The 13,245-nt window shown below is 43.6% G+C and overlaps 1 protein-coding gene across 2 annotated transcripts in view; it reads left to right on the top strand.

The window, feature by feature from the left end:
• The window catches only part of LOC118938336 (cAMP-dependent protein kinase type I-beta regulatory subunit), a 203,929-nt gene that overhangs the window by 3,164 nt on the left and 187,520 nt on the right, over nucleotides 1–13,245 (top strand). The window contains exon 1 of one of the 2 annotated variants that reach the window (XM_090197308.1): nucleotides 413–731. The exons of the other annotated variant lie outside the window; for it this stretch is intronic. Within the exon in view, the coding sequence (XP_090053434.1) occupies nucleotides 702–731 (30 nt within the window). The 5' untranslated portion in view covers nucleotides 413–701. Of the gene's footprint in view, nucleotides 1–412; nucleotides 732–13,245 lie in introns of those variants that run through there. 2 annotated transcript variants of the gene reach the window in all.

Below are 13,245 nucleotides of genomic sequence, written 5' to 3'. Positions count from 1 at the left end.
CTGTCTCCGTTCACTACATTTGTGTCAAGTTCGATTTACTTTATTCCCATGACTTTCTTTGTAGTAGATGTGTAGGCCTAAGTGGTATTGGATTTGGTTAGAATACCCTGAATCTCAATCAGGTGATTTCTTTATGACTGTTTTTCAACTGTTGGTATGCTAAGTTTTAGCCCATTACGGAACTGTCCACAGAGAGGCCTGAGGTATCATTTGATGTGTTTGAAAACAATGGTCTCTCAGAGAAATGAATAGACCACAGAGTTGTCTGGTACACTGAATGGTGGTCAACCCAATAGCCCATGGTGACTCCAGGTCTACAACAGAAGGAGTGATTGTGTGACCGGATCAGATACAGAAAGGGGATGAGGTAGGTGAGGACTGAGAAGTGAGCCTAGGGTTGGTTTTGCAGTCTACTCCCGTCAATGCAGCGTGTGTGTGTGTGTACGTTCGCGTCCGTAAGGGGTGATTATCCCAGTGTGAGTTTATGTGAGTCATCTGATGATACTTTACTGTGTGTTGGTTCACACACCACTATCTGATGATTCCTCTGACCCAGTTGCATTGTTAAGGCGATGCAGTGTTCCTCAGTAGGGTCTAAACCCCTCAGCCTTCTAAAATGCTCAGTAGCCTTTATATTTCCCTTCTAGTCCTTTATCTGAGACGAGTCTTCCACAGCAGCTTACAATAAACACATTGAATACATGGAACAACCAACACATGACTCAAGCACAGTAAGTAAATGCTTCTTCAATGCATGCTTTGGTCTTTACCCTAACACTACACAGCTGATTTAAATAATCAACTAATCATCTAGCTTTGATCATTTGAATCAGCTGTGTAGTGTTAAGGGCAAAAACCAAAACGTGGAGCCTTTGGGATCCCGAGGACTGAGTTTAGGAAACGCTCCTTTAAACCTAGTCCTGGACTAAAGCACAGTCAGGCTTAATCTGTGTCCGAGAAGCCAGTAATTAGTGTTAGTTAGTTAGTTAAGTCACTGTGTTGGAATAGAGTGGTCGCTGGAACTCCGAATTCAATTACACAATGGCTTTAAAAGAAGGCCTCATTCCGGTCCAGAAATCACCATAGGTTTTTACTCTACAACGGCTGTAGCTGTAACTAATCCTGTGCATCCTCCATCCTTCTGTGTTGTGATATTATACAGGATTACCCAGGCCAGGGAGCGTGCAGCACACAGCATGTGTCACAAGGATTGTAATCCAGTTTTTTCATTAATTTTCCAGATTATTATGGTTGGCCTACCCACAGTTCTTTATGCTGGGTTTTTATGCGCAATAATTTACAGTTCAGAGGTGTGTGTTTGTGCATGTGCCTCTGTGTGTGTGCACGGTACACAGGTGCGTATCTGCGTATATGCACGTGTGTGTGTGTGCGTACCTGTGTATGTGCACGTGTGTGGGGGATGGTGCCCCTGTCCTAGCTGCAGTGCTAGCCCCAGCAGGTTTCTGTTGTCAAGGAGACCATGGAGCATAGTGTGAAACAGTGTTGCTAGTCTGGTAGGGCTGAATCTAGAGGGAGACAAAATGCTGCAGAGAGAGAGAGAGTGTAAAGTTAAAATGCTAATCGGATCACTTAGGCTTTACCATGACATATGTATTGGAGATGCTGCCAAATGATATCGAATGCCTGTCCATTTTCTATCAAGTTTACATGATTTTACAGAACCTGAGTTTAGCCTGAGTTTAGCATTATCTTAGCTAGCTAGCCCCCCTAGTCTCTTTGTTTTGACAGTATATTGTGCAGTGCAGTGTCTGAGGGTTGACTTTCCCTGGCAGGCTCCCCATGGGGTCTCTATTCTCAGTGTGGAGGAGAGAGGAGGATAGACTGACTGTGTTGCCTACTGCAGTCTGAAACCTGGAGAGGAGGAGGGAGGAGGATAGACTGACTGTATTGCCTACTGCAGACTGAAACCTGGAGAGGAACTCCCTGCTGCAGCTTGGAGACAGCAGACCATGATCAGTCACACTGTTTACACATAGACAGTAGAGCCACTGGGACCGGGAATAACGCTTCTGATTGAACAAATGTCTCCAACCATGTTGGTTAGTCTGATTGTTGTGTGTGAGAGAAATTAAGCAGCCTTTCCAATATTTCTGTGCATTATTGGTTAGACTGCTGAATTTCATCAGAAAACAATCAAAACAACTTACGCTAAAGACACGACCTGTCTGGCTGTAACTACTATATATGAAGTGACGTTGGTGTGTGTGTGTGTGTATATCGGGGGTGACACTATACTCTATACTTGATTCTCTATTCATGTAGGGGTGTGATGATGATGATGAATGTGTTTTGGATGTTCCTGTTGGTTAAGACGCTCTTCCTGAAACACATTAACTTTTGGGTCAGTGTTTTTAGGTTTAAATCTAGCTCTGAGGTGTTCTGCTGTGAGGTGAACGAATCTGGAGTGTAGAACTTGTTTTCCCTCTCTCTTTTCTCTCCTCTCTTTGTATGGGCTGTGATTCTAGATATTTTGGTTATTTTTTGTTTATTAAACAACTATTTGACTGACCTCGGTTCAGTTATTTTAATTCCATTTAGTTTTTTTTCAATTTTCTTCTGTGAGCTCAATGTGCACATTGCACCGTTTCTCTAGAGGTAAATCAGATCCAGCCTGAACTGTGTGATGTAGAAGGGAGTCGTAGTTTCCAACAGGCCAATATTCCACATAGTTTAGCGCATAAAATGTGGTAATTAACTACAATGACAATAATCCATTGCGCATCTACTTGTCCGGTCTGTGTTTGTTTAATGCCCGCTACGGAAGAGACAGGAAAATGGACGATCGTGAAGTGATATAGAGAGCATCTGTTGCTTTGCGAGGTATCTCGACCTGAAAATACATGAGCTAAGTGATTGATAGTTGGTATTCAGCAGTCATAAAGTATGCCTTATTTACTTTAAAGAACTACTAAAATACCGATTTTGTTAGACAGCATAGGCAGCAGTTGTAGAGATGAGGACTTGTAATGAAATAATAAAGTCATCAAATAAAACCAATGCAATATACACAACAACTGAAATATTTGAGTAATGTGAATGTCACGTCTGCGCCTGCTTCTCCCCTCCGGCGTACGACGTCGCCAGAGTTCTAACCACCGGTCCTGGGATTCATCATTATGTACACCTGGCACTCATCATTACGCGCACCTGTGAATCATTATGATTCACATTATGATTCACACCTGGACTCCATTACCTTCATAATTTCCTGCCCTTTATATGTCACTCTCCCATATTCACTCACCAGTTGGTATAGTTCTTGTGTATTGGCATTCTGCTTTATGTTAGTGTCGTTTTATTAAACTGTTTCACCTGCTCCCGACTCACCGCCCATCATTACAGTGAATAACTGATGGTTTATACGTGATAAGCAGCAATGGGCAGTAACTACCATCATGGGACTTAATTGGTTTATTCTGTTACAGCATTCAACCCAACTAATAAAAACCAAAAACCGACCTTAAAAAGCATGAATCACTCAGCACTATATGACTCCCTTCTCGCTTTCTCTCTCTCAAACACACACAGACAGTCACTCTCTCCGTGTTTGGGAGAGAATGTTCTGTGCCTTACAGATGAGCTGTTGACAGATGATCTAGCGTCTGACAGACTGTCTCTCTCTGCACTCAGAGGAGAAGAGTTGAAATGAAAGGAGTGGCTTTTAAATCATTTTCATCACCATCCCTCTCTTCTCTATTTCTCACTTCTATTTATCTCTCTGCCTCTCTTTCTCTTGCTTTGTCAGGCTCTCCTTCATCAGTAGTTGATGACGTGGGTTCTGTTCTAGTCTGTACGGGTGTTATTCAACTTTTCTCCCCTATCACCCATCTGAGGGGGTAACCTAGGCAACCAGAGAACAGATAGCCTCCAACTCTGTATTTAATAGTCACGGAACCCAAGTAGTGATGCACCGATATGACATTTTTGGCCGATACCGATATTTTCCTTGCCCAAACAACCCGATACCGATATTTAACATTTTTTGCAGCCTTTTAAGTATTCTAGTACAGTTTAAATAGTTAACCCACACACATGGATGCAGCGGTCTAAGGCACTTCATCTCAGTGTGAGAGAAGTCACTACATTCCCTGGTTGAAATCCAGGCTGTATCACATCCGGCCGTAATTGGGCGCACAATTGACCCAGCGTCGTCAGGGTTTGGCCGGGGTAGGCCATCATTGTAAATAAGAATTTGTTCTTAAATGACTTGCCTAGTTAAATAAAGATTACACACACACACCACACTGACCAAAAAGTTATTTTGTTGACATTTACGTATGTCCCCATTACCAGTAAAACATAATCAAAACCTATTTCTTTCACTTATTTGCTGTGCTGTTTTGTTGTTCATTTGTTCAGTCGTTTTATTCTCAACCAGGATTTCTATGGAACGTCATTTGTGTCTTTGCTATGGCCGTTTTGGTCCTTGCATGTCAACAAAATATACAATTTAACACTATTTGACGTGTCAATTAAGCTTGTTGACCAATCAGGACCTGAATATGACTGCACGTCACAATAATTTAACGCGCTCATAATTGTTTTATGTAGTTCTTACACACTATCACTCGTATTTCATGTCACAACGATTCATCGATACGTATGCTATGATGCTGGTAAAGTTGTCTGGCACACCTACAATGCTGGCCATAAAAAAAAGCTAGCTAGCTCATGGATGCAAACAATGTTTTTCCCCAAAAACATAGCAAAATGACAATCTTTTTTAGCTAGCTAACTATATAGCTAGGTGTCATCATCTAAAATAACCCTCATTTATAAGACAGTTCTTATTTGATTATTGGTGGGCAGCTTCATCTATGTGAAGGTAGCCACAATAAGGATTAGCCACAACAGTGGACTTTGCGTTCAAAATAAAAGCCTTCAAAATAAAAGTATGGCATAATTCTACTATTTGTATTCATATGCATCACTGTCAATGACAAACTCTTATTTTGAAGGCAAACCGCAAATTCCACTATTGTGCCTAATCCGTATTGTGGCTAGCTTCACAACACATAACCCGGTCCGGTCGAGCATCACTAGCCAGATGAAGCTAGCTGGCTGCTTATAACGTTAGCATTGGGCAACAGGGTTAAGTAGCGTCCTAGCTATTTATTTTCATGAACTGAAGTTAAATTTCAATAGACAAACAACAAGTTCCAATTTAGCTAATACTTACTCACAAGGATTCCTAAATCATTGCTAAGAATAATGAAAATGATATAATGAAAATGACCAGTTTCTACTGGGCATTGTTTTCAGGTTGGTTCTATTGGTGCTAGCTAGGTACCAAGTTAAAGATAGCTACCCCAGAAGTTGCGGTTAAACAAATTATTTATTTTTTACCAACGCGGTATTGAAAACATATAGTTCGTGGCCAGTGTTTGCTTGTATGCAGACTTTTTTTGTTCAGCTTTGACAGTGCTACTGTTTTTAACTTCTTGATGCACCCATCCCATTAGCGGGATCATTTTCGTCAACATCCGCTGAATTGCAGAGCGCCAAATTCAAATTAAATTAGTAAAAATATTGAATTTTCATGAAATCACAAGTGCAATATAGCAAAACACAGTTTAGCTTGTTGTTAATCCACCTGGCGTGTCAGATTTCAAAAAAGCTTTTCGGCGAAAGCATACCAAGCGTTTATGTAAGGACATATCTCTCAGCAGACCAAACGCGTTATGTTCAGAAATCCACAGACGAAAATTCCAAATAATATCCGTAACGTTCTTAGAAACATGTCAAATGTTTTTTTATAATCAATCCTCAGGTTGTTTTTACAATATATAATCAATAATATTTCAACCGGACTGTAGCTTCTTCAATAGGAGAGAGAGAAAATGTCTGCTCCAAGCTGTTGCGCATGCAAAACGCTGCTGGCACCCAGCCATCCAATGACGCGATGTGAACTTTCTCGCTCATTTTTCAAAATAAAAGCCTGAAAATATGTCTAAAGACTGTTCACAACATGTGGAAGCCATAGGAAAAGGAATCTGGTTGATATTCCTTTAAATGGAGCGAAGGCAGGCAATGGAACAGAGAGCTTTCAGGAAAAACAGCACCTCCGGGTTGGATTTTCCTCGAGACCCCACTCCATCATTGTCTTTGTCCACCTCCTTAGCGTCCTTTGAGTGGCGACCCTCGCCGCCGACCTTGGCCTAGGAACCCTAACAAAGGGCCCCACTATACTGAGGGGCAGCTCGGGACTGAGGTAGCTCATGACCGAGGGGTAGCTCATGACCGAGGGGTAGCTCATGACCGAGGGGTAGCTCAGGACTGAGAGGTAGCTCAGGACTGAGAGGTAGCTCAGGACTGAGAGGTAGCTCAGGACTGAGAGGTAGCTCAGGACTGAGAAGTAGCTCAGGACTGAGGGGTAGCGTGTCGCACTTGTGAAGGTGTACTGGAGACCTGGTGTGTATAGCCGGCATCAAATCTTCCGGAACTCTAACACAAGTCTCAGGCTGAGTACAAGGAACTGACACAGGTGGCATCGGACAGCTAACACGCTCCTCAGGGCGAATGCCGTGCATACTACGCCAAACCAACAGCTCTCTCTCTTCACTCTCCTCCAATTACATCAACAACTCCTCGAATGTCTCATCTCCCATCCGTTCACTCTCCTCCAATCTGTCCAATAACTCTTCAACATTCTCAGACGCACACCTCAACTTCGCTGACTGCTCTGATTCCATCCATGGCTCCTTACAGTAAACAGGGGGAATTGGCTCAGGTCTGACTCCTGACTCTGCCACACTCTCCCTGTGCCACCCCCCCCAATGAATTTTTGGGGCTGCCTCTCGGGCTTCCAGCCGCTCTGCCGTGCTAGCTCCTCATAATGCCGCCTCTCTGGTTTCGCTGCCTCCAGCTCTGCTTTGGGGTGGTGATATTCCCCTGCCTCTGCCCAGGGTTCTTTCCCATCTAGGATCTCCTCCCAAGTCCATTTCTCCAAATAGTGCTGCCTCTCCTGCTGCTGCTGCCTCTCCTGCTGCTGCTGCTGCTGCTGCCTCTCCTGCTGCTGCTGCTACCACGCCGCTTGGTCCTTTTGTGGTGGGTGATTCTGTAACGGTTTTCTTCCGCTGAAGGAGAGGAGGACCAAAATGCAGCGTGGTTAGTGTTAAACATCTTTAATATAGACGATAACCGAGAACACTACAAAAATACAAAACAATAAATGTGAAAACCGAAACAGTCCTGTGTGGTGAAACAAACACAGACACGGAAACAATCACCCACCAAACCCAACAGCAGGGTGGCCTAGTGGTTAGAGCGTTGGACTAGTAACCGAAAGGTTGCAAGTTCATATCCCCGAGCTGACAAGGTACAAATCTGTCGTTCTGCCCCTGAACAGGCAGTTAACCCACTAGGCCGTCATTGAAAATAAGAATTTGTTCTTAACTGACTTGCTAGTTAAATAAAGGTAAAATAAATAAATAAAAAAACAAAACAGGCTACCTAAATATGGTTCCCAATCAGAGACAATGACTAACACCTGCCTCTGATTGAGAACTATATCAGGCCAAACATAGAAATAGACAAACTAGACACACAACATAGTTCCCACCCAGCTCACGTCCTGACCAACACTAAAACAAGGAAAACACAAAAGAACTATGGTCAGAATGTGACACCAGTGTCTGGTGGAAAGCAAGACTGAACCCAAGTTTTTCTCTAGGATTTTTCATGTGATTAGCTACATTCTGTTTATTTTTATCCCCCTCCCAAAAACATAGTCCTTCAAATTAAATTAGTAAAAATATTTAATTTTCATGAAATTACAAGTGCAATATAGCAAAACATACCCATGATGCAGCCACCACCATGTTTGAAAATATGAAGAGTGGTACTCAGTGATGTGTTGTGTTGGATTTGCCCAAAACATAACACTTTGTATTCTGGACAAAAAGTTAATTTCAAAGAGAGTGCATGTTTTGGAATGTTTTTTATTCTGTACAGGCTTCTTTTCACTCTGTCATTTATGTTCGTATTGTGGAGTAACTACAAGGTTGTTGATCCAGCCTCCGTTATCTCCTATCACAGCCATTCAACTCTGTAACTGTTTTAAAATCACCATTGGCCTCATGGTGAAATCCCTGAAAACATAATTCTGCTTTGGCATTATGGGGTATTTCTGTGTAGACCGGTGACACAATATAAACATGTCATCAATTTTAAATGTAGGCTGTAACACAACAAAATGTGGAAAAAGTCAAGGGGTGTGAATACTTTCTGAAGTGACTGTATTGGTCCTCTGTTTCCCTTTACAATGACAAAAGCTGCGCAGGACTGACTAGAACAGAGTGGACAAGACCAGGCACTAAATCAGACAGGGGAAAAGACCTTTTCTACACAGAATATACAACATCATTGTCTGATAATCTTCTGAACTTCCCAAAACCATACTTCAAACCATACTGTAAATACAGTCAGTAGTACTGCCAGACTGATGTGTAATAGACTGTCATAGCTCCAATGAAGAAAGTTAACATTGGCTGTTGATTACATATGGATATCAAAATGTGGTCGTGGGCCAACACGTTGTTGAACCCCTGGGCTAATGTGATGTCTGTGTGTCTGTTTCCTTGGCAGAAGTTACAGTAGGAGGGCTTTGTGTGAAATAACAGTTTAGGGCCATTAATTCTCTTTCATCCATTCATGCTTTTTAATGATGTTCTTTGATGGTCTGTGCAGCAGCCCCAGTTCCAGCTCCAGCCGCCCCAGTTCCAGCTCCAGCCCTAGCCAAGAAGCATCCCCAATATTATTAATGACCCATGTGTAGGGCCACGGCTGCATCCCAAATGGTACACTGTTTACCATGTAGTGCACTACTTTTGACTACTTTTGACTATGGGCCCTGGTCAAAAGTAGTGCACTACATGGTAAATAGGCTGCCATTTGAGACGCTGACCAGTTATTGCCTATAACTAGGAAAAACACAGCTATAACTCCATTGAGAGGAAGTCAAGGAGCCCGACCCAAATGGCATCCTATTGAAAAGATTTGGCATGGGTCCTCAGATCCTCAAAAAGTTCTATAGCTGCACCAATGAGAGCATCCTGACTAGTTGCATCACCGTGTCAGAGGAAGACCCTAGAAATTGGCAAAGATTCTAGCCACCTTAGTCATAGACTGTTCTCTCTGCTACCGCAGGGAAAGTAGTACTGGAGCGCCAAGTCTAGGTCCAAAAGGCTTCTTAACAGCTAACCAAATGGCTACCTGGACTATTTGCATTGACCCCCATTTTTTCTTTATACTGCTGCTACTCGCTGTTTATTATCTATTATCTATGCATAGTAACTTTACCCCTACCTACATGTACATATTACCTCAATTACCTCAACTAACCTGCAACCCCACACATTTACTCAGTACCAGTACCCCCTGTAGATAGCCTCATTATTGTTATTTTATTGTTGCGTACGCTTCCCATAGTGGGCCGATGCCGGTTGCTCATCGCCTCCACATTGGACCCCAAGGCATTGGTCAACTCTCTACTGATCAAGTGGATTAATAGTTTCCTTGTGAACCGTACTCAACAAGTGAAGTTTAACTCTGCCATCTCTACATCTAGAACGGTGAATACGGGAGCCCCTCAAGATTGCGTACTTTAACCGATACGGTACACGCTGTACACAAACGATTGTCAAGCCTCTGACGCAGCCCACATGTTTTTTAAATATGCAGATAACACTGCTGTTGTGGGTTTCCTCCACCCAGACCAAGCCTCTCATCAAGGTTTTGTCAGAGAAATGGCTCAATTCATCCAGTGGTGTGCAGATCACTTTCTTGAAATAAACATTAAGAAAACAAAAGAGCTGGAAATTGATTTCAGAAGGAACAAAACTCCACTACCCCCGACAAAGATTAATGGGGAATCAGTCGATAGAGTGACCACATAGAAGTACCTTGGAATCGAAATAGACAAACTGAAATTCAATGACTGTGCCTTTGCAAAGATAAAGAAATTGCAACAGAGAAGGTTTTTTTTACGCAAAATGAACCATTTTAATGTCGACCGCCATATCTTCCAAATGTTCTATAAATCTGTCCTTTGGTCTGATATGCGTGTTTGGAAACATGCGAGTTCAAGACCAAGTCAAGCTTCAGCACTTGATTATAGACTGCGGGAATTACAATTGGTATAGATCACGAATCAGCCATCAACCTGTACACAAAACTCACCCTCCTAAAACGTGAAAGCATTTTACAGGGCAGTACCCATCCCCTTCACTCAAAACTCAGTCACAGCAGCAGCCCGACAAGGGAAAAGAGACTTCTTCTTCAAAAGAAAATGAAAACAGATAGATATGGGGACTCTTTATTCCAACAGCCATATTGCACTTTCACTTTAAATGTGTAGCTATAGCACTTTGAATGAATTATTTGGTGTAGTTTCTGTGTTTTCATGTTTAATGTACTGTTTTTTTTAAACACATGACCAAATGAATTTGCCCCTGGTGGGATAATAAAGTTGATGTGAATCTGAATCTGGTCCAGTGTGGGCCAGTGTGGGCAGCCCATATCTGGTGAGGGCAGCCCTCACTTTGCTTGAAATAAGCCCTTCTTTTCCCAGAAAACGTCCACAGTTGGCATGATGTAAGCTGCCCACATCGGGCCGATGCACATTTGCTTTGTGAATCTGTTTCCCTGTATCTGTGTGTGGCCCCTCTCAGGCTCTCTATGGCTCCATCTCCTCTGCTCTCCTCTGAGTGAGTGAGTGTTGTTTTGTAGCAGCAGGCCCAGAAACAGTTCAGTTCTGGTTCAGTGGCAGCTAACAGCAGGTCAGACATTTTGGAACGTCCATTGATTGTAGAGTGGAGGCTGATCCATTGACTGTAGAGTGGAGACTGATCCATTGACTGTAGCGTGGAGGCTGATCCATTGACTGTAGAGTGGAGACTGATCCATTGACTGTAGAGTGGAGGCTGATCCATTGACTGTAGAGTGGAGACTGATCCATTGACTGTAGAGTGGAGACTGATCCATTGACTATAGAGTGGAGACTGATCCATTGACTGTAGAGTGGAGACTGATCCATTGACTGTAGAGTGGAGACTGATCCATTGACTGTAGAGTGGAGACTGATCCATTGACTGTAGAGTGGAGGCTGATCCATTGACTGTAGAGTGGAGACTGATCCATTGACTATAGAGTGGAGACTGATCCATTGACTGTAGAGTGGAGACTGATCCATTGACTGTAGAGTGGAGACTGATCCATTGACTATAGAGTGGAGACTGATCCATTGACTGTAGAGTGGAGACTGATCCATTGACTGTAGAGTGGAGACTGATCCATTGACTGTAGAGTGGAGACTGATCCATTGACTATAGAGTGGAGACTGATCCATTGACTGTAGAGTGGAGACTGATCCATTGACTGTAGAGTGGAGACTGATCCATTGACTGTAGAGTGGAGACTGATCCATTGACTGTAGAGTGGAGGTGGTCGAGGCCTTTACCCTCTCTGTTACTGCTCAGAACACCATACAGGGAATCAGCAGGCTGATGTTATCGATGCTGCTCCAGACCTCTGAGGGTGCCGTGTGTATCTGCTGAAACATCTAACCACACACACACACACACCAGGCCTGCCTGCCTGCCGGCCTCAGGTCGCTGTTGTGCGTCAGAGAGTGTGAGACCAGCTGCCCTCTCTCTCTCTTTCTCTCTCTCTTTCTCTCTCTCTCTCTCGTTATGTTATGGAGAGAACCAGTGATTGGGTCAGGCTGGCCCTGCAGGGGAGAATTAGATGATCACCTGGCCCATCATGAGTCCTGGAGCCTGCAGCACGTACACAGTGTTCACATCAACAGCACAGGGCTATGAACCGGTGGCGTACTAGGATAACATAAAGGCTGTAAGGAAGGGACATGGTAGCAGTCGTAAGGGCCATGAGGCTCCAGGAGGATCGGAGGCAAGCAGGTAAAGCTGGGTGATTATATTAACAATGTGCTGCTGGATCGGTCCACCAAAGGAGTCCCTTTTGGGTAGTGTGGGTAGTGATTACTCTTAATTTGAACATTCTGTCATAAAGAGCACATGTTCAACTTAATAAAAACATGTTTCCCATCTTAAGAGGTTAAATAAAAGCACGACTATAGTAAGTGCCCAATAATGTAACAGGGTTGACTGTGAAAGGGTTGACTGTAACAGGGGTTGACCGTAACGGGTTGACCGTAACAGGGGTTCACCGTAACAGGGTTGACCGTAACAGGGGTTGACTGTAACAGGGGTTCACCGTAACAGGGTTGACCGTAACAGGGGTTGACTGTAACAGGGGTTGACCGTAACAGGGGTTGACTGTAACAGGGGTTGACCGTAGCAGGGGTTGACCGTAGCAGGGGTTGACCGTAACAGGGGTTGACTGTAACAGGGGTTGACTGTAACAGGGGTTGACTGTAACAGGGGTTGACTGTAACAGGGGTTGACTGTAACAGGGGTTGACTGTAACAGGGGTTGACCGTAACAGGGGTTGACCGTAACAGGGGTTGACCGTAACAGGGGTTGACCGTAACAGGGGTTCACCGTAACAGGGGTTGACCGTAACAGGGGTTGACTGTAACAGGGGTTGACCGTAGCAGGGGTTGACCGTAGCAGGGGTTGACTGTAACAGGGGTTGACCGTAACAGGGGTTGACCGTAACAGGGGTTGACTGTAACAGGGGTTGACTGTAACAGGGGTTGACTGTAACAGGGGTTGACTGTAACAGGGGTTGACTGTAACAGGGGTTGACCGTAACAGGGGTTGACCGTAACAGGGGTTGACCGTAGCAGGGGTTGACCGTAGCAGGGGTTGACCGTAACAGGGGTTGACCGTAACAGGGTTGAAGATGTCTTAAATCAGCCGTAAATCCCCTTATAATGGGGGAATGGAAGTATGTTGTGTGCAACAGGGAGGAGAAATTGAATGCAAACCTTTTTTAATGTATTGTTAAACCATTTCCAGCCTGTGTATCTACAGTCTGGGGAACAGGGGAGACGTTTTATGCTCGACTCAGTTTCTCACCACAAAACATCAGAAAGCTCACCTGGTTTTACACTATGATTACACTATTGTTCAATGTTTATTAAAAACAAATTTTTAAAGGAATAGTTGAACAGTAAAATGAGAGTTCTTCAGAAAATCTTCAGAAATGACTTTGTCAAAGCAACAAAATGACTAGTGCTTTACAGTGATGGTGAAAAAGTGGGTTAAATCTACCTAGAAGTCACAGAGGGACACAGAGGGA

The sequence above is a fragment of the Oncorhynchus mykiss genome, chromosome 13, assembly GCF_057628025.1.
Source record: "Oncorhynchus mykiss isolate SJ-2025 chromosome 13, ASM5762802v1, whole genome shotgun sequence".
NCBI lineage: Eukaryota > Metazoa > Chordata > Actinopteri > Salmoniformes > Salmonidae > Oncorhynchus > Oncorhynchus mykiss.
Note: the sequence above shows the minus strand (reverse complement) of the source record. Positions and strands in the feature narration are given on the sequence as shown.